At 53.5% G+C, this 20,660-nt stretch overlaps 7 protein-coding genes across 7 annotated transcripts; 3 read left to right on the forward strand and 4 right to left on the reverse strand.

Annotated features, from left to right (window-relative positions):
- Positions 1 to 543: 543 nt before the first annotated feature.
- Z517_03365 (uncharacterized protein) lies at positions 544 to 2,049 on the reverse strand (the record flags this gene model as incomplete). Its single annotated transcript, XM_013432472.1, has 1 exon — positions 544 to 2,049. The coding sequence occupies one exon, from the start codon at positions 2,047 to 2,049 to the stop codon at positions 544 to 546; it is 1,506 nt and encodes a 501-aa protein (XP_013287926.1).
- Positions 2,050 to 2,393: 344 nt separating this feature from the next.
- Z517_03366 (uncharacterized protein) lies at positions 2,394 to 3,972 on the forward strand (the record flags this gene model as incomplete). Its single annotated transcript, XM_013432473.1, has 2 exons — positions 2,394 to 3,481; positions 3,669 to 3,972. 2 exons carry the CDS (start codon positions 2,394 to 2,396, stop codon positions 3,970 to 3,972), a joined length of 1,392 nt encoding a protein of 463 aa, XP_013287927.1.
- Positions 3,973 to 4,810: 838 nt separating this feature from the next.
- Z517_03367 (TATA-box-binding protein) lies at positions 4,811 to 5,749 on the reverse strand (the record flags this gene model as incomplete). Its single annotated transcript, XM_013432474.1, has 4 exons — positions 4,811 to 4,827; positions 4,880 to 5,294; positions 5,347 to 5,434; positions 5,496 to 5,749. 4 exons carry the CDS (start codon positions 5,747 to 5,749, stop codon positions 4,811 to 4,813), a joined length of 774 nt encoding a protein of 257 aa, XP_013287928.1.
- Positions 5,750 to 8,708: 2,959 nt separating this feature from the next.
- Z517_03368 (uncharacterized protein) lies at positions 8,709 to 10,681 on the reverse strand (the record flags this gene model as incomplete). Its single annotated transcript, XM_013432475.1, has 2 exons — positions 8,709 to 8,808; positions 8,871 to 10,681. 2 exons carry the CDS (start codon positions 10,679 to 10,681, stop codon positions 8,709 to 8,711), a joined length of 1,911 nt encoding a protein of 636 aa, XP_013287929.1.
- A 540-nt stretch (positions 10,682 to 11,221) lies between these two features.
- Z517_03369 (uncharacterized protein) lies at positions 11,222 to 12,094 on the forward strand (the record flags this gene model as incomplete). The annotated part of the gene is made up of 1 exon (XM_013432476.1): positions 11,222 to 12,094. The coding sequence occupies one exon, from the start codon at positions 11,222 to 11,224 to the stop codon at positions 12,092 to 12,094; it is 873 nt and encodes a 290-aa protein (XP_013287930.1).
- A 988-nt stretch (positions 12,095 to 13,082) lies between these two features.
- Z517_03370 (uncharacterized protein) lies at positions 13,083 to 14,102 on the forward strand (the record flags this gene model as incomplete). The annotated part of the gene is made up of 1 exon (XM_013432477.1): positions 13,083 to 14,102. The coding sequence occupies one exon, from the start codon at positions 13,083 to 13,085 to the stop codon at positions 14,100 to 14,102; it is 1,020 nt and encodes a 339-aa protein (XP_013287931.1).
- Positions 14,103 to 14,562: 460 nt separating this feature from the next.
- Z517_03371 (uncharacterized protein) lies at positions 14,563 to 19,309 on the reverse strand (the record flags this gene model as incomplete). Its single annotated transcript, XM_013432478.1, has 2 exons — positions 14,563 to 19,202; positions 19,258 to 19,309. The coding sequence occupies 2 exons, from the start codon at positions 19,307 to 19,309 to the stop codon at positions 14,563 to 14,565; spliced, it is 4,692 nt and encodes a 1,563-aa protein (XP_013287932.1).
- Positions 19,310 to 20,660: the final 1,351 nt, after the last annotated feature.

The following is a 20,660-nucleotide window of genomic DNA, read 5'->3' on the forward strand; positions in this document are numbered from 1 at the left end:
ATCCGCCGGGGTTTTCTTAACGCACGGCCCTCAAGCGAGAAACCGATCGGCTGTTCTTGATGGCTGGGTTGAAGGATCGATGAGGGGAAGTGATGTAAGCACCACGAAGTCATGTATGAGTATGAATTTGGGTACGAATTGTGTGATAAGGTGATAAGTGGTAGGTCGACGGGGTCAACCAGGTGTTGTACTTTCGTCGTCAGGACCAACAAATAGGTATGGTCGGTAGGCACTGGGTGGGCACGTGTTCCTACCCAAGTTACGTACTTCTGGTCCTCCCGGTGCAGCCCCCCCTCCTTTTCTCCTCAGCCTCGCCTCGCGGTACTTGGGACATGTCTTTCTCACCTCTCACTTCCTACAGCGTCAATGAAATTTCACTACGGACAAGTACCGGATACCTTAACTTAAGAAAGACCAAAAAGACCAGGGGCAAGAGTTGAATTAGTCGCTTTACGCTGCGTTGTACATGGTGAATTACAATATCTTACTTTAGCGAGTATCTCATCTCTCTCTAGTTCCCCTCTTATATCGTCTTCGTTCAATTCAATTCCTGCGAAACCATCCTCCCGTCCACCCTTGGACCTGCTGCTCACCTTGACTCGAATCCAAATCCTTTACAGTATTCTTCGTTGCACCTGTCTTCTTGTCCTCCTCATCCTCTGCCTCACTTCCACGTCTCGGCCTCGGTCTCGGCCTGAGCACGTACTCATACGTCGTCCCAAAGTGATATCTCCTCTTCCGCTCCACAATCAGACCGCTATCCCTGATGATTTGGTCAATGTCTTTGTTCCACCAACATCCATAGTGATCAGCGTGCATTTTGGCACCGTTGTCCAGGACCCGGTTGATGAATCCGAGGTATGACCGGCCATGTTCGAGGAGGAGAATCCTCCCTCCCAGGTCACCTCCATACTCTGCAACCAGCGCATCCTCGTCTTCTTGCTGCCTCTTCTGCTCTGGGTCCGAGACAACACTCCGTTTGCCGAGATCCTCAAGACGTTGCCGAGATTCCTTTTCGATAATCTTCGCGTCGACCCCGTGGCTCTTCTCCCCGGGTTGTCTGCACAGTTCTCCCAACTGCCTCAAAAACGCCACCGGGTTAGTCTCGCTGCAGATCCCCATTGTTTGAATGATCGTGTCAAACCCCCCTTCTGGCCTCTTGATCAGGCCCTTGTCGCCGGCATCACCAACCACGAACTGCACAGGTCCCGAAAACCGTCTATTCTCCTGGGCCTTCTCCTGCAACCTCTCAAACTTCTTCTGCGCCTGTGACAGCATCACCCCACTCAAATCGTTAAAGACCAAGCCCCGCACTCTCTTGTCCTCGGGAGTGACCAGCGGGTCCAGACGGTACAGCTCCATATTCCTCCCCGTACCGGCACTCACCTCCAGCACATTCCCCCGCGCCTCTCTGCACAGCTTCTCCCTCTTGCTCCGCAAAAACATGAGCTTCTCGGACAACTCGACCTCGTCGTCAAAGTTCCTCGAGAGGTCCAGCCACCGGGACGAGACGTCGGCGTTTTGCGGGAGATCGAGACGCTCCGACTCCCTGACAGACCGCGCGTAGGACATGTACGTGTAGGCGACGTAGGTGGAGAGGAGGAAGCCAAACAGCGACGTGACCCAGAAGTACGTGTTGGAGGACATGTGGATGCGCTGCCTCCTGTTCCTGGCCGCGAGCGCGTCGAGCGCATCCTGGGCGGTGGCGCGGTCCAGGAGCGTCGGTCTGGGTTTGTGTTGCGATTGGGACTGTACTACCGGACGAGGGATGTTGGGGTTTGGGAGGGTCTGCTTCGTTGTAGGGGAGGCGTATCTGCGCCGCGAGGAGGGGAGGTGGAAAGAGGACCTATATGCGGTTCTTCTCGCAGCGGCCTGTAAAGGCTCTGACAGCACAGATACAGACCGCCGGACTGGCTGCGAAACAACAAGCCGTCGCTGATTGAGGCATGTAGACGTGGAGCGAGCAGCAGCTGTGCGGTTCGCAGCAATGGAGAGTGCGAGGTGCGGAATCCTCGAACACTCGAGATATAGCCTTCCGACCTCCGCCATGAGTACTCGCGCTCAAAAATCAACGGCCCATCTCTGTTGGAGCTTTCCAGATCTGAGGAACGATATGTACTGTCCAACATTGAACTGCGCCCAAAAATCGAGATGCTTGTGCTCCCCTTTTTAGCCGAGATTGATCCGACCTCGGGCTTCAAAGGGCGCGCGCCATCCAGACTCGCCAACTCTCTTCTGCGGAGAACGACGTCAACTTTGGTTAACCGGGTCAAGGTGGGCTAAGAGGACCTCGTATCTCGATGTGCTGCGGTTGGTAAGTTCGAGGATTCTCTTTAATCTCGCAAAGCAGATATATATATACATATACAGGTCTGATCTCCTCCCCTCCCCTTATGTCTAACGCCTCAGTTCCGAAGCACATATTGATCATAGGCGCTGGCGTCTTTGGTCTCTCCACGGCGCTCTCGCTCCTCTCCAACCCCACGTATAATGGTACCCGCATAACCATCATCGACGGTTCTCCCTCCCTGCCGAACCCCTCGGGCTCTTCTGTCGACGCGAACCGCATCGTCCGCGCCGACTACGCTAACAGACACTATGCTCGGCTAGCCTCCGAGGCGCAACGGCTCTGGCGGGACACGAGGGCGGAAGCGTGGGGAGGGGAGGGCAGATACCACGAGCCTGGATTCGTGCTGACGGCCGACGAGGACAAGGACGCATACTTGCGAGAATCTCTGAGCAACGTGCGGCGACTAGCGCAAGAGAACCACGGCAACGTAGACCTGAGCAAGATCCGGGAATTACGTGGATATGACGAGATTCGAAAGGCGACTGGCTACGACAATGTAAGCGGGGACCATGGCTACGCCAACTTCAACTCAGGATGGGCCGATGCCGAAGCGTGTGTCGCTTATGCCCTGAAGAGAATTCGGCGAGAGGGTGCCGGCCGTGTAACCGTCCGCCCAGGCGCACAGGTCGCCAGGCTCGTCTTCTCCGGAGACGATTGCAAGGGCGTGGAATTGGCTGGAGGGGAACAGATCCAGGCAGACCTGACCGTGTTGGCGGCTGGTGCGTGGAGTCCCAGCCTCATCGACCTTCAAGGCCGATGTCTGGCCACCGGGCAGACCATGGCATATCTGGATATCACCCCCGAAGAACAGGCTGCGATGGCAGACCGGCCGACGATCATGAACATGAGTCGGGGGATGTTTGTCATTCCCCCACGAGGGAACGAGCTCAAAATCGCACGACACGGGTACGGATATCGAAACCCAGTGAAAATATCCAGGGCGATCATCGACCCTCGTGGTGACGACTCGAACGGCGTCGACCCGGGGTACGTGCACGTCAGCGTCCCCAAAGTTGGCATCCCCATTCCGCGCGAAGCTGAAGAAGCCCTGCGAGAAGCCCTTGGCGAGATTCTGCCTCATATGGCAGACAGACCATTCACGCGCACGCGGATATGCTGGTACTGCGACACGTAAGTGATTCATTGTTTTTTTCGTACCTGTTTTTGGCTGCCCACTGTACCCGTACTTGTTGTAGCCAGCCGCTCTACTCTATTGTACCGCGAAGCAACACTGGGGCCAACAACCTCACTCGCTCAACTCTTCCTCCTTACCTTACCCACCTACCTACTTACCTCATATGTACTTACCGAACCACAGCCCGACCGGCGACTTCCTCATAACCTCGCACCCGCGACTCAAGCACCTCTTCCTCGCTACCGGCGGCTCGGGCCACGGATTCAAATTCTTTCCCGTGATCGGGGACAAGATTGTCGCGGCGATCCAGGGCCGACTGGAACCCGAGTTGGCGCACATCTGGCGGTGGAGGAGTCCGGAGGACCTGAGGGAGGAAGTCATCAAGAATGGCGGGGACGAGTTTATCGCATGTGAAGACGGGAGTCGGGCGGGGAGAAAGGGCATGATTCTCGACGAGGAGATGAAGAGGGGGACGGCGACGACATAGGAACGAGCAATGAGACATCCTCTTCTCATGTAGACGTGCAGTGGCTTGGAGTACTGTTACAAAAACAAAGTCCAACAGAGATGGAGGGATGAGAATTCATATTGAGCTATCATCAAGTCGTGGGCACTACTGACCACGATCAAGGTATCGTGTCAACCCTCCTGACGTTGACTCCATCCCAGAGACCAACTCGAGCATCTTCTGCTGCTTTTCTATAACAACAATCTGAGCAGACGGGTAGGATCTCACTTGCCCATCTGTGTATTTTTTTTTTTTTGGTTTCCATGACTGGCAAAGTTCCACTCATGGATGGAGAACCCAAGCTTTGAAATGTTTAAGCCTCCCCTTATTGGTAAAGCTGTCCGTGCGCGCTAGCCAGCAACTGGTCAATGGTGTGTTCTCTCTCTCACAACCACATGACCAAGCGCAGAGGAAATCGAAGAATGTTTCCACACAAGACGGTATGCGAAATCGACCAGCGCCGAATACCGTCCCCCAAGCTGATATCCCCTTTGTCGATGAGACCCAATGTCTAATAAGGTGTAAGCAGGCCGACTGCACCCGAGCCTTTTTGAGTGCCTTTGCCCCACGCAACAAAATGAAGGGATTTCGCTCAAAAACGCCATGCAATGCTCATAGATAGTCGTGACACAGGCGAAAAAGAAAGGGTAAGATTTGGTAAGTAGTTTCAGTCACGCTTGGCTTGCTATATGCAGCACTTGAGCGTGTCGGCTTTGCTACCCGCGACAATGTGACCTTTGTCGAGGAGCGGCCGAGGAAAAGATTGAATGTTGATACAAGATTGCCGGAAGAGAATCCCGTCCCGCGTAAGGCAAATCTAGACTTTGCGGAAGTCTGGCCCACGTTAGCTGACTGCTTCTGGGACAACTCGTCAAATGCCTCTCACCTGATAGTGTAGGGTAGATTTGTTCAAAGGCTTGATAGATCTCCTCACGGACCTTAGCCCCCGTGAGCACAATCTTGCCGCTGACGAAGATCAACAAGACGATCTTAGGCTTGATCATGCGGTAGATGAGACCAGGGAACAATTCCGGTTCATACGAGCTGAAGGGGTGATGCTTGGAGGCAAGACCTTCTAGTCGAATGGGGAACTTGATGTCGCATGAACCGACAATGTTCTGGATTTTGAAGTCGGTGAACTTGGCATTGAAGCCCAGTTTCTGGATGATCCGAGCGTACTTGCGGCTCGCAAGTTTCGAGTCATCTTCCGACTTGGCGCCAGTGACGACCATCTTGCCAGATGCGAAGATCAAGGCCGTGGTTTTCGGGTCACGGATACGCATGATCACAGCGGCAAAACGCTGCGAGAGTCAGTAAGTGCCAGCCATCTCACGCAGCGAAGGGGTTGCCTACCTTGGGATTGTACTCGGCGTTGCGAGCATGGAGTGCGATAGTCTTGAGGTCAAGACGGCAGTCCAAATTGACCGTAGCAACGATGTTTCTTCAGAGAATGTTAACCTCTGCTGACCTTGAGAAAAGGACAACAAAGGGACAATACTCACTGCAAAGTGGGCACAATACCACTCACACCAGCACCAGGCGTTGCGCCGGGAGTTTGTGGAGCCTGAATGGCGTTTCCTCCCTGCTGACCGTTGATCTTCCCATCTGCGTATGAGCCACCATTGAGGTTTTGTCCATCTTTCTCAGAGGAGGGCGGTGTCAAATCCCCAGCGCCACCAGGAAACGACAAGGACGCGGGAGAGGTGAAGGCTTTGGCCTGTTGCGCCGTGGACGGGTGAGTGGTAAGAGACTCCATGATTGCAGATGTGTGAGATCTTTGGTTGCGGCGCAGTGAAGCGGTCGCACTGGGTATATCCTCGTCGATGAGAGAGATCGATGAAGGATGAAAGCAGTCTGGAGAAAAATTTAAATGTTAGAGGTTAGGATGATGAATCGCCAAGTGACTTTGTGCGGGTGGCGAGGGTGCGGCAGAGAGAGGCGATCGGTCGCGTCGGTCGGTGCGAGGCTCGACTTTCAAGGTCAAAGTGAATTTCTGATTGAATTCACTTGACCAGCACGAGGTAGCCGCGGTATCAACTCGACGACGACGACGATGGGTCTTGAGATCGGAGAATCGACCTGAGGAAGAAAACGTAGAGAAGATGGATGCGGTGGTGTTCGTACCGAGATGTGGGAGATGAACAACTCAATGTCTCCCCTACAACACAACTGCCCTACTTCCAATTGGCAATGAGTCCCGTCGACCGATGAGGCTCTGTCTCAGATCAGGTCCGTTGAGAAACTTTTTTGGTTCGTCTGGCCTTGAGGAGCGACGACGAGGTTGGCAGAACGGAGGAGCAAGAGGAAGCAAGAGTGCGTAGATTTGCGATTGCGAATTACTAAGAGCGGAAATTGCAGACAGTCTATTGTGGCTTGGTTTCTTTTCTTTGTTTCCTTTGTTTTTGCCCTTGTGAAGAGAGTGGCAGGCGCGGGTCGCAGGTGAGATCTTTGGGTCTTTGTCCAAGAACTTGCGGATCTGGTTTGCGGGGGGGTGCGCCCAAGGGAGATTTATGGTGCGACACGACTATGTGAGAGAGCCAGTCGATGTCAGTGTGGGAGGGAGATAGGAGGATCAATCGCAGGCTGGGCAAGAATGCGCTCTGATGCCGTGCGAAGAATGAGGGGAAGGTGGATGGGAATCTGGCAGGAGGGAGTGCCAAGAACGAGAAATGTCAGGAGAAAGAGGTCGGCTGCACTTCGCGCGGAAAGAGGGCGAGGGAGGCATTTATAGTCCCAGGCTGTCGCCACAGAGAGCAGACTGGGAGCCCCGCCAGGACAGTGGCGCTACGCTACAACAGGCCTAGCTGGTGTCATCGAAATGCCCAAGCTTGCTGCAATCAAGCCCACATTTCGCCCTTACCCACCAGGAATCTGCCCAGCAACTCGCCTGTGCAGACCACTGCAGCCCCCGTGCAGCCCCCGTGCAGCCCCCCCTGCAACCTTTTGCGCCCTGCCCTGCTGCACCTTATCTGCCCCTTTTTTTCTCATTCCCTCTGCCTCGCTGCATGCCACTCGCTGGGCATTCCTGCCTAATCCGCCCTCCCGCGCCCCCTAAACTAAGGTATGCCATGATGCAACAAACACAACGTTTTTTTGCTCTCGAGTCATTCCAGAGCCTGGAAGCGTCATGGAAAAACACTGGGGAGAGTGTGAAACAGGATTTTCACCTTTTCGGAAGGAGTTGGCAAGATTGGGAAGTGAACTCCGGAAAGTGGGTCGCCCTCACGTGTTTCTTGGACGGACTCAGTGCTTCGGGCTTTTTCTGCTGGAGAGTTGTTGCAGTAACATCCGTAGTACCTCGTACCTAGGAGAGGTCGGGTTTGCCGCCGACCACATCCAGGGGTATTTTATTTGCCTGCGACATGGTCTGGCAGAGCTGTTGGAAATTCAGCAGTCAGCTGTCAAACACACCTGCGTTTTGACAAGCGGTCGAATGCCGTTTGACTGCGGACTCCCACAATGGCAAACAACCCAAGCCAGTTATGGAATGGGTGATAAGGAAGGAGGAGAGAGAATTGTGAAGGCAAAGAAAAAGAGCAAGGGAAGAAAAGAGGAAAATGGTGAGATGCGGAAATGAGTCACGAACCTGACGCGGTTTGGGCGATCGGTAGGTCGGTTTGTTTCACATGCTGGCTTGGCATGTCGTTGGTGGCAGGGATGACGAGGCCTTGACAGCCAATCACCACCGGGAAACCGTGTCCCGAAAGGTCGCCCAAAAATCCCCCAAACCGGTGTCATTCCAGCCAATAGATTGGTGGCACTTTCCGAAAGGATCCATACGAGGCCCACCCCTTCGTGCCTTCCCAGCTCGAAAGAGCGCAACTTTATCCGCCAACAAGTACGAGAAATTATTTGCTCTCGGAGAGCCTGCCCATTCCGGTCATGCAGCCTTGTAAGCGAAAGCCTCACACGTGCCTCATTACTAAGGCTGCAGTCTCGTCACCACACACTATTCAAGGGTGCGACCACCACATCACGAAACAGAAAGGTGATGGATCAGTCTGGCCGGTCTCTCATTTGCCTGACACCTTGATCCGTAGTTCGTTGAGATTCGCGGTACAGAAGAAGACTCAGCCGACCTAGAGAGCCAGTCCATCGAAGAGTGGAGATGAGCTCTATCCACATTAGCTACCTCCCTTGTACTTGTAGGTACTTGTACATCAACTCTACTTGTACGTCCACCTGTACTGGTACAGGGGATTTTTCCATTGATTTGACTCGCTGGGTTTACCAAAGCGGGGGTAAATAGATAACTGCAATTTTCATTGGAGATCAAATGCTATGTTCACTTTGACTGATATGTGCAGTCAGGAAAGGTGATGGGCTGTCTTTGTCCTATAATGCCCTCGAAAGTATACATGTATTTCCTCTTCCTGGCACTCCATCCCCTCTGTCTTGTCGCCGCCACCCCGTTGGCGTTGATAATGCGTCCATAGCATTTCTCCTGTTGTTCAGACCCTGGTTGTTTGAGTGTGTCTATTGAAAGTCATTGCTGCCGCCAGGAATTATGGCCGTATGTTTCTGTGATGAGATCAAACCCCCAAAATATCTCTCACACACTGCTTAGAAAAGCATAGGCCTTATAAGAAGCTGCCCAGAACTTAAGCATATCACACGCGGACCCTGCCGCGCGACACGAGGGAGAATCCTCTGGTTGAGGCAATTGACTGGGCCGAGTCACTGCTTCTTCGTCACAATTTCAATCAAGAGGCCTCTCAAGTGATGCTGTAGCTTGGCCCTTCACCACCTTGGGGAGTTTGCCAGTTGATGTCTTGATCTGGTACTTTAATGTCACATGTTTTGCAATGAATGCAGCTAGTAGCGTCAGTGTAAGTATGATATCGAAAAGCCCCGTGCCCAAGGTAAAGGGGACTTACTTCTGAGAGTTGATCTGAAACCGCACCCCGATATCTTTGGTGTCATCTTCGACATACTCATACACACCGGCAGGACAAAACCTGTTCTCGACGCCTTTGTACTTCGGCCACTCCTTTTGCGCATGTGCATCCCAATCCTTCACCTGCAGATGCACAGGTTGATCCTCCTCATGATTGGTTCCAGTCCGTGAGACGCTAGTCAAGATATCAAAGGTGATTTCGCCATCAGGTTTTGGATATTCGATCTTGTTGAATTGGTCGGCGGGTTTAGTGGCTGCCCAGTCGGGTTGCTTGTGCTTCAGAGTCCAGGGCATCATGCCACGGAAGACGAAAGCCTCCAAACCAGAGTACATGATGCCACCATAAATGCCGAGAGGGTTGTGGAAAGAGGGTCGCATGTTGCGCACGGCTTTGAGTTCAGGCCAGATCCAGCTTTCCCGAAGGGCGTCCTCATAGTTGTACAGGAAGATAGTGCTTGTTTCGCTGTTGTTTGCGAGAGCCTGATACGCGGCTTCAGCAGCCAACATGCCAGATTTCATCGACGTGTGCGTGCCCTTGATCTTAGGTACGTTGAGGAAGCCAGCAGTGTCGCCGATCAGGGCACCTCCGGGGAACGCACATTTTGGTATCGATTGGAAGCCACCTTCGTTGAGAGCGCGAGCGCCATATGCAATGCACTTGCCACCTTCCAGGACGGACTTGTAAAATGGATGGAGCTTCATGCGCTGGAATTCCCCGTAGGGAGAGATCCAGGGGTTGGCATAGTCGAGGCCGACGACCAACCCCAAACTCACCATGTTTTCTCCGAAGTGATACATCCATCCGCCACCATAAACGTTCTTCGACAGCGGATACCCCATGGTGTGAGAAATCTGCCCCTTCTTGAACTTTTCCGGTTGGATTTCCCAGACCTCCTTGAGTCCGAGCCCATACGTTTGCGGCTGGCAGTCCCTCCTCAGGTCAAACTTCTTGGACACTTGCTTGGTCAGGCTGCCATGGCATCCTTCGGCCAGGAGCGTAACCTTGGCATGGAACTCCATCCCTCGCTCGAAGCTGGCTTTCGCCTTTCCATTTCTTCCCACACCTTGATCATTTGTGGCAACCCCCTTGACTGCGCCTTCATTGTTGTAGAGAATCTCGGCACCCGCGAAACCGGCATATATTTCGACGCCCACCTCTTCAGCTCTTTCACCCAACCACTTGACAAATTGACTCAGAGAAATGATGTAATTGCCTTCGTTGTGCATCTGCGGAGGTGTCGGTATAGGAATTGCACTTGATTTTGTCAAGAATCGCATCTTATCTGACCCGGCAGGTGTGGCCTGCGTAAATCGATTTTCATTGTCCTCACTCAACCAGTCCGGGATCAACTCGTTTATAGCCCTGGGTTCCAGCACATTGCCGGACAGAATATGTGCACCAACCTCGCCAGCTTTTTCCAGAACGACAACGCGAAACTCTTCATTCCCCGCGTCATTGGCCAATTGCTTTAATCGAATGGCAGCACTCAGTCCCGCTGGGCCAGCGCCGACGATGCAGACATCGACCTCATCGGATTCGCGTTCAACGGAGGCTGGGTCGAAGCCTTTGTCTTCTTCGACATCGGCGTAGCGTCGCTGCAAGCTAGCAGAAATGGATCGCCTTTGGCCTGCAACAAAAAGTGGTCGTATGGCTCGTGACAGGCTGCGACCAGCTCGACGTGAGGCGGGGGAAGCTCTGAATATCGAAGCGGAGGGTCTGGAGTAGAAACGACATTGTTGAGCAGGTGTCGCCAGCCGCAACAGAGGTCTAGGAAGGGATTTCGAGGCCATTGCGAGGTCTGGTGGTCTGCAAGATCGGTGCGAAGCTGGGGACGACGGTGGTTTTTGACCTGAGGCGATAGGTTTGGATGGAAATGCTTCGGCGATTGAACTTCTCGGTGCGAAAGACGTCACTATCGACAGCGGTTGGCCTCGGCCCTAGGGTTCAACCACTGCAAAAACTCTCGGCTACGAGAATCGCCCACCAATGGATGCCCCTGCAATGCAAATCAGTCTCTCCATCTGCCCGTCAAAGTCTAGCTCTGTTTTCTCTGTCAACTGTCGCCTCTGGGGCTGTCACTGTAAAGCTCTATCAAGTTCTGATGCATTGTATACCATCTTGCAAAAATGTACCTCCCAACCAGTACAATGTCTTGTAGCTGCTCTGTGCAGGGCCTTATCGGAGCATCAGGCGGATCTATGACACGCATCCCCTGCACTGCCCGCTAACTCCGGATAAGGTGAGCCCTTGATTTAATGTACTTTAGTCATGCGGTGGCTTTATCTAGGTGCTTCATCCTCTTTGCGCTTTTCTGCCCAGTAACTATCAAAATGACAGCATATGCGCGTGTGGGTGCCTGCACAGGATCCAACAAAGGGATCGGACTTGCCATTATCCGCCAGCTCGCACTCCAGTATCCGCACTCTACACTGAACAGCGGCCCTTTACTCATCTACCTGACTGCGCGGAACGAAGAGAAGGGGAAGGCGGCTCTGGAGTCTATCAAGGCAGACCCCCAACTAGAACATGCAAAAGCCTTGAGATCTCATGGAGGGCTCACGGATGTGAAGTTTCTCCAGCTGGACATTGACAGCAAGCAGAGCATCGAGGAGTTTGCAGGCAACATCGCGCAAGAACACCCCGAAGGCATAGATTTCTTGATCAACAACGCCGCCATCGCGATGGATGGATTCGACGAAAACGTGGTCCGGAAGACTCTGCACTGCAACTATTATGGGACGTTGGATGTCACACAGAAACTGCTGCCACATATCAAGGATGGCGGCAGACTGGTCAATGTGGCCAGTACGGCAGGCGCACTGGACTCCAGGTACTCGAGGTCCATTCGATCTCGATTCTTGCACGCAAAGACACCCGAAGAGATCACCCAACTCATGGAAGAGTTCTCGACGGCGGTGTCGAACGGGACTTACCAGAAGAATTGGCCCGAATCTGCGTACGGTGTCTCGAAAGCTGGCGTGATAGGAATGACAGCGGCGATTGCGAGGCAGACTGCGCAAAAGGGTAGCAAAGTCCTGATCAATAGCTGTTGCCCAGGCTACGTCAACACGGACATGACCAAAGGAAGGGGAGTGAAGACGCCCGACCAAGGAGCGCAGACGCCCGTCTTGTTGGCCATTGGAGACATTAAAGGTGCCAATGGGCAATTCTGGTCGGAAAAGAGGGTCATCAGCTGGGAGTGACAGACTCTATAGAGGTTCCTATCCTGTCTTAGTATAGAGTTGGCTGGCAGAAGAGGCTCGAGTCGCAAATTCCAACCATCTTCTGATACCATGGCTTCGTGGGCATCATGGACGTATATACAACAGAAAACAAAGACGGGTTGAGCTCTACGTGCATAAATGAACATGAGAGACAGACCAAATTCCGAATCTTGGTCCGTCCATGGCCGTGCCTTTGTCCGCCGAGGATTTATTTTCTCCGACCCCGTAAGCAACCTACATTCCATCCCTGCATCTGGGGAGCTGGAACGAGCCTCACAATCCAGCTTCAATGTACAACCGCACCATTTCGCCCGAATAGTAGTGACGAATCTGTCCACTTCCATTCTGATTAGACACAACCTATTCCCCCTGGGTCAGGTCAATATAACAACCCCAGCAACGAGGCCACGCTCCGTGGCGCAAAAAGGCCAAGCCAAGGCAAGCTCAATGCATAACTCGGTGTTTAGGTAAGTTTTTTCCCCAGATTGCCAGATGCATTAAATTTCGGACAAGGAGGGAGGAAATAACGAAAAGGTATCTCCTCGATCTTGCAGCAAGGCGAGCATGCATAAACGTTTACTGGAGAGAAGACTGGATCCAGTGAGCGGTCCCGTGGAAAGGTTTGTTTTGGTTGGTTTTTTTTTTGGATATAAAAAGAGGGCATGGAAGACCTGATCTTGTCAAGACCTTGGATCTGTGTGGGTGGTGAACCTTTGGTCAAGTATAATAATACACAAGAAACGATACATACATACAGCACAGACGCCTCAAGACATCTCAGATATCTATCGCAACACTACGCTTTTTTTTTCCTCCATTGAAGCCAAACCTCCCTCCCCCCTATCCAGAAAGGATCACAGGCCCCCTTTTTCCATTCATTCATCCTTATTTCTTGGTTTAAACAACACACGATCATCTCATCTTGAGAGAGAACCCCGACTACGAAAAAAAAAGGAAGAAAAAGAAAATGACAACCCGCTACGCCGAAGCGCACGTCCCATCCAAGCTCGCCGGGCCGGGCGACTCACGCCCAACAGCCCTCCAAATCATCGCGGACAACCGGCTGGAAAACGCGCTGAGCGACAAGGTCATGCTGGTGACGGGGACGTCGGCCGGGATCGGGGTCGAGACGGTGCGGGCGCTCGCGGCCACCGGGGCCAAGGTGTACGCGACGGCGCGGAACCTGGACAAGGCGCGCGCGGCGCTGGGCGACGACTTGCTCCAAAGCGGTCGGGTCGAGCTGCTCTTGCTGGACACGGCGGACTTTGCGAGCGTGCGGCGCTGTGCGGCAGAGTTCCTCGCGCGCGAAACCAAGTTGAACGTGCTGGTCAACAACGCCGGGGTCATGGCCGTGCCGGAGCGGCAACTCACGCGTGATGGCCACGAAGTGCAGTTCCAGACCAACCACCTCGGCCATTTCCTGCTGTTCCAACTCCTGAAGCCCGCGCTGCTCGCGGCGTCGTCCCCAGCATTCCAGTCGCGGGTCGTCAACGTCTCGTCCATCGGCCATCGCCAGTCGCGCATCGTCTTTGACGACCTCACCCTGTCGGGCCCCGGCGTGTACACCCCCTACAAGGCGTACGGACAATCCAAGACGGCCAACATCTACATGTCCAACGAGATCGAGCGGCGCTACAACACTCGAGGGATCCACTCCTGGTCCCTGCACCCGGGCGGGATCATCGAAACGGGCCTCGCCTCGCACATGGACGTGTCCGCCATCGTCGCCATCCCCGAAGTGCAGCGCTGCCTCAAATCCGTCGCGCAGGGCGCGGCCACCACGGTCCTCGCCGCCGTCGACAAGGAACTCGAGGGTACCGGGGGCAAATTCCTCGACGACTGCGCAGTAAGTCCGCCCTTCCCGGAGGGCGCGACCGATGTCCTCTGGGCTCCGGGGTATGCGCCCTGGTGCTATGACGTCGACGACGCAAAGAGGCTGTGGGAGGTTAGTTGTCAAATCGTGGGCGTTGAGGATGATCAGGAGTGAAATTTCTCTGACTCCTACATATGTACTTGGTTGGTCCTGGGCCCTGTGAGTGTGGAATGACTGGTGTTGACCGCACTTTAGCTTTGCTCTCCGTGTTTTATTTTTGGAGGATCGAGGATCGAATGCTTCCTAGCGGAACCTCATCTGCATCATCCAGGGATTCAGATGCTACAGGACTAGATCTATAGTGTGACTTTCATCTCGCACATTTTTCCATTTTTGGCTTGTTTTTACTTCTTCCTTCTCTCTACTACTACCTCTCCACCCCATCCACTCGCACCACTCGTCCGAGATCATTCTTGCACGGCCAGTTGCTTCCTGTTGGCACTCAACCAGACCACACGTCTTCGAGGGCTCGTCACTTCCTGGCTATTCTTCTCCTTCTCACCAGATCCTGATTTGCCCGTCGTCACAAAACACTATGCCACACCGCTCTAAAGCAATGTGCCATGGTTCACTTTTACTTGTTCCTCTTCGCCAAACCCTTCGTGACCTCAATCACCTTCTCAACCATACCAAAGACATAGCGCATCCCGAAGCTCCATTTCTTCACCCTCACGGTATAGATGAAGAAGTAGACGAGCAGCCAGTTTGAGCACACAAAGACTAGGAAGATGCCAAAGTCACGCCACTGCTCGTTCGGCTTGGTGTTCAGCGTGGCGAGATACTCCCTCCCCGTCGCGTATGGACAGTACGCGCACGTCCCGTTCGCGAGAGTGCTCACATAACCCAAACCTGACGAGTCAATGAACGGTTGCGTGTACGACTGGCAGGTCTGGCCAGGTGGGGCGTTGTAGAGCGTCGATTCACCCGGCGCACAGCGGACTGCCACGTCTTTCAATGTCGCCGCCAGCACGCCACGCAGCCACCACGTGGCCGGGTTCACGTAGTACATCCAGTACCGCCAGAACACGGGCAGCTGGCTGTAAGGCCTCACGATCCCGTTAAAGATGGAGACCATGACGAAAAAGAACGGCAGCGTGTTCGAAATCACCGTAAACGAAGGGGCAAACGCACAGATCCACTGGCCCCAAGACGACATGAAGAAGTAGAACAGCATGGTCATCAGGAACATGTACCCCGCCGTCTCGCTGTCGCGTGGCAGTCCCGTCGGATAGTACCACAGCAGCCAGTAGATGACAGCGCTGATAATGGCCGTGGGGATTTCGGCGACGACCTGTGCCGTGCAGAAAGCGAACCATCCGTAAATGCGAGATGGATATTCACGCGCTTCCCACAACGCGCGGCTTTGGTAGAACTTGGGAACGACGCCGTTGACGATGGTCGGAGGAATGACGATGATCAGGAAAGAAGTGAAGAACCGTTCCTGCAGCGACGCAACTGAGTCGTCAAGGTTGTAGAAGGTGAAGCCGTTGAAGATGCCGATGAGGACGCTGGTGAAGAGCTTCGCATACAAATATGACGGGTCCCGCCAGTAAGAGCGGAAGGTACGCTTCGTAAGCTCGTAGGTCTGGAGTGGTATGGGAGCTGCAAAGGCGAGCTGCTCCTTGACCTCCTTCGGCGGCTCCTTGGACCGTTCTTCCTTCAGGCGTTGAATCTCCTTGAGCATGGCGGCGTTCTCTTCTGACTCAAGCCATTCTTTGTTCCAGTTGACCCGCTTTCCATCTGCTCTTCTCTTGCCTCCTTTCGCAGCCGTCTCGAGAATGAACTCGGCCACGTTCTTGTTTGGTGGGCATTGGGTACCTCGTTTGGCGAAATACTCAATCACAGCCGCTCCATTCTCCCCGATGGGACCAAAGTAAAACGGGTTGCCGCCCGGGTTCAGGGCCAAGACCATATCAAATTGCTGGATCAGCATCGAAGAAGGTTGGTGAATGGTGCAGATGATGGCTTGACCCGCCTGGGAGAGCTTCTTCAGGAAGCGGACAATCGAAAAGGCAGATTGAGAATCCAGCCCGCTGGTCGGCTCGTCGAGAAACAGCAGCAACTCCGGCTTCGCAGCCAGTTCCACCCCAATGGTCAATCTCTTGCGCTGTTCGACACCCAGAGAGCCGATGATGGCGTCCTCGATGTCGTGGAGTTCCAGTAATTCGATGATCTTATTGACATAGTCGAGCTTCTCCTGCTTTGGCACATGCCGATCTTGCCTCAATATCGCCGAGAACTCGAGAGCTTCACGAATGGTGGCAGCTTCATCGTGCAAGTCCATCTGTTCGCAGAAGCCGGTCCCCCGCTGAAACTCGATCCCAAGAGGACGTCCGTCGACAAGCATATCCCCTGAAACAGTGCCCGTGGTCTGCCGCTGCGAGAGGGTATTGAGCAAGGTTGTCTTGCCGGCCCCCGACGCACCCATGAGCGCAATCATAATTCCGGGTTTGACGTATCCGTTGACCCCGTTGAGCAATTTTCTCGTGCCACTTTGGTATGGAACTTCGTACTGGACATTCTCCCACGTGAACACACTCTTACTTTTGGCGATGCTATCCACCATGGCGCCCGGCTCCTCCTTCATCATTTCCGAGGTGCCGCTCGAGCCCGGGTCCGCAGGTGTCACAGCCTTCTCTTCATCCATATGTTTGGTCTCTTCGCCGACCATCCTCTTTGCTTTGCGGGTTTTCTTGAAGATCAAAGCACCACCTCCCCCTCCAACAAATGAGAAGATTTCAGACGCGAAGGCTGTGATCGATATGTAAAGGACCGTAAAGGCGATGACCACTCCGAAGTTCCGCCAGAGATGTGAGCGCGAATAGCCAAAGGTATTCTCAAAGTAAGCATCGCCACTGACGCTGGTGCTGCCTAGAGTCGCTCCGGAAAGAGAACATCCTTGATAGCCCGGTTGTGCGTTGGGTCCACGGGGCACCAAGTTGGAAGGAGAGCATTCCATCAAACGACCGTGGAACTCGTTCGTCAATACTGCCTCGTACGAATATGCAACCGGATTGATGTAGAACAACCAACCAAACCAGATCACATCGCCGGTCAAAATGGTCTTTGGAATCGTATAACCGACGAAGATGACCAAGAGATTGAGTGCGAGGCCGGAAAATCTAACCGCATCGTCAATGGTAGGACTCAAGGCTGCAAACATCCGATAGAGTGCCGTAATGCAAATCGTACTGATGTACACGAAAAGGAGAGTGATGAAGAACTTGCCCGCATCGACATCGAGATTAGCCATAAAGTAGAGCACTACCGTGAAGACGACCGCCTGGACCGCGACGACCGGCAGGTCGAGAACGACTCTAGCGATAACCACAGCGCTAGGCCGATAGAACGCATAGTCGCGATGTCGTTCGATCACGACACGGCCGCTGACCGCCCTCACCAACTCTGTCAGTTGTAACCAGCCAAGGAACAGAATGGAAAAGAAAAGAGCGCCACCTCGAGAAAATGCGCCGCTGGTGTCGAGGCTTTCTCCATAGAATAAGGAACCGACGATCAGAGCGTTTGAAATGATAATGAAGGCCTTGGTGTACAGCGTCGACTTGTCACCCCAGAAAAGCCAGAACTCGCGCAGTGTACAAGCCATAACCTGCCGCCAAAAGGAGACGGTGTAGCTGGACCGGGGTGAGATGAGTTTACTGTTGCTCTTTTGTTCCTGAACGGCTGCCTGGAATTGTCTGGTATCGGAGCAATTGGAAGCCTTGATTTCCTTTTCGTAGCTTTCGACATCGGCGAGCACCGCTCTGTAAATGTCCGATTTGAGATACGCCGCCTCCAACTCTTGTGCAGTTTTAGGTGTCGAAGCTTCCATGCCGCTTCGGAATTGCCGCTCGTTAGGGTCGCCCACTGAAGTCAGGAAGTCTGCTGTGGTTTGTCGATCGGGGCAATGGAATCCCAGGTCAATGAAATACTGGCGTGCTTGCTTCGCCGGGCCTTGGTAGATCATGCGGCCTTGTTCGATGACCAAGACCTTGTCCATGAGCTCATAGATGCCCTCACCCGCCTGGTAGAGAGTGACAAAGGTCGTTCGATTCGAAATGTCAGTCATGACGCGAAGCGACTTTGCATAATCCAAAGCGGTGGAGGCATCCAAACCACGCGTCGAATTGTCCCAACAGACCACCGTTGACTTTGTTGCCAGGGTCTCCGCGATACCAACTCGTTTTCGTTCACCCCCGGAGACACCTCGTACGTACTCGTTTCCCACTAAAGTGTCTCTTGTGTGGGAGATGCCAAACATCTTCAAGAGCGCGTCGATGATGATGGGGATGGTGTTCGCATCCTGTTTCTTGGTCTTGTTCATTAACGCAAACTTCAAAGTCTGCCACACGGTCAAAGTAGGGAGGTGTTGATCGTCTTCGGGATTGTAGTTTACTTCGCCGCGGTAGCTTCTCTTTTGTTCTTCGGCCGAGATGCCCCCGTAGGTGACCAGGCCTTCAACACCAGCGAAGGTTTCCCTTTGGTTGGCAATGACCTTGAGAAATGTGGAACAGCCTGACCCTGGACGACCGAGCACCAGCATCATCTCGCCATCGCGGACACTGCCAGTGAAATTGTGGATCAGATCCCTGGTCAGAGGTGGCTTGCCGAGTTTCAAAGCAGGGACAAATCTGGTCACGAGGCGGTAGAGGTCAGGTCCAAAGGTGCCCACGATTGCCTCTGGCAGGGTTTTTGTGAAGGTTGCTTGAGCGCCCACTCCCTTGACGGTCAGGTTCTTGAACACTACTCCCACCTTCTTGGCCGACTCCCCTGCCTCGGTGCGTTTCTCGAAATGACCGTCCTTGAGGAAAGCGCCTAGATCCAGGTCATCCTCCTCGACCGGTTCCGGGCCTGCCTCCTTGTCCCAGGTCGCATCGGTGGCCTCACTGCTGGCTCTTGAAGCGATTGTGCGGGTCCGAGCCATCGACGGTCGAGATCGAGCTCTGGAGAGCCAAGTCCTCGCTTTTTCGGCACCGGAATCACGGGTTGCGGTACGTTGCAGGCTGAGTCTGGAGATCTCCCTCCGGATCTCCTCAAACTGGGCCATAGCCTCTTCTCGGCTGACAGGGCCTCCGATATCGCGTTCACCCCATGTCCCCTCGCGCTCCTGGCTCTGACTTCTCGAAGGCTCACCGGACCCATGCGGCGAAGGCACTGCGCTTGTATCCTGCGAGAGCTCCCCGGGTAAGGCGACATTGTGCAAGTTTGCGAGTGGTTCTGTGCAAGTTAGCGCTCTGACAAATGTTGACGTCCTGGATCAAGGAGAACTCACCGTCGTGGCCGTACCGCCTACGGAACATTTCTCCACTGTGCTGGTTGAACATCTTGCCTCGTTGTCTTCTTGAGATCTGTGGGAGGTGAAGTCCTTTGTGAGTAGCTTAATATGCAGATGACCCTTGTCCCTCGCCAAAGGTCAATTAACTCTCAGGTCAAATGCTTTGTAAGTGGTCCGGTAGGTCGGACCGACGGACCGGAAATTGTTTTGAAACAAGGGCTTTGAACCGCAAAGATAAAGAGAACGACGGTCGTGAAAAGGCTTGGAAGGGGGGAGTTAGGTGACGAAGATATTGAAGTAGAGTGAGAGGAACAGAGTGGAAGCGAACGAATGGAGATACACGGCGACAGTCGGCCCTACACCGCTAGGTTTCACAGAGGCACACTGTATCTAGAGAATTAATCCACACCAATGGCAAGTTGAGGGCCGGACATTACGGAGCTCAACAAGTAACCGCGAAGCACGTGGAGGAGGATGGATTTATAAGCCTTGAGCATGTTGGGAGCAGGAAAAGAAAAAGGAAGGGGAAAGGAATACGACCTGTGTATGGATGGATCATTGACGTGGATTCTTCGTCCGAACCACACGGATCGTTGTGACTGCAACATGCAGCTGGGTAAGCAATGATTGAAGGGGGGCAATGTCACCATCAACAAGACCCCTTTCTTCCCCTTTGACGGCATGGATTTGATGGTTCAATCAAATGGTTTGGACGATAATGTCGTCACGTTGGGCAGGGCATTGGAGAAAAAAAGATCGAAATTTCTCGGTGAGGTCAGGGAAAGGTTGGTCCAATCACACTACGAGGTTAGGCTAGATACTATGTAGATAGAAGGAAGCTTCGAGTCACCAAAAGGCCAATGTGTGTGGGTGCCAAGCCACTTGTAAGCTAAAACAGCAAGTGGGATAAGAGTGGATCATGGATGATTTTCCGGACTTATGAGGCCCGAACAACTCTTTTTCCGACGTTTTTTATCTCCCCTTCTCTACTTGCCTTGCCTTAGAGGTTAATATAGTCCTTCTGTATGCCATCAGATACATGTCAGCTGCAAGTCTGTATCTGTCCTTACTTATACCACTCTCCAGATCTGCCTGCTTCCCCCGTATTCTTCGGCCGAAGTGTCGGTCAAAATACATCTTACCGGGATACGCCGTGGAGTGCTCGTGTGGCCAAAAAGATAAGGCCGTGGAACCGTGAACGAGGGAAATCACCCTTGGTGACGCCTTCTATCGGATGACACCAACCAAGTACCACGTATTATTCTATGCTAGGTACGCGTAGACATGAGTCCTGTATATCAGTACGCCTTCCACCAGAACCCCTTGTCGTTCTTGTCCTCAAAAGATGCTCCCGCTTGCCTGACCATATGTGGGAATCTTGCCGTGTTGCAGCTTAACTC

Source organism: Fonsecaea pedrosoi (assembly GCF_000835455.1).
Source record: "Fonsecaea pedrosoi CBS 271.37 unplaced genomic scaffold supercont1.2, whole genome shotgun sequence".
NCBI classification, from domain to species: domain Eukaryota; kingdom Fungi; phylum Ascomycota; class Eurotiomycetes; order Chaetothyriales; family Herpotrichiellaceae; genus Fonsecaea; species Fonsecaea pedrosoi.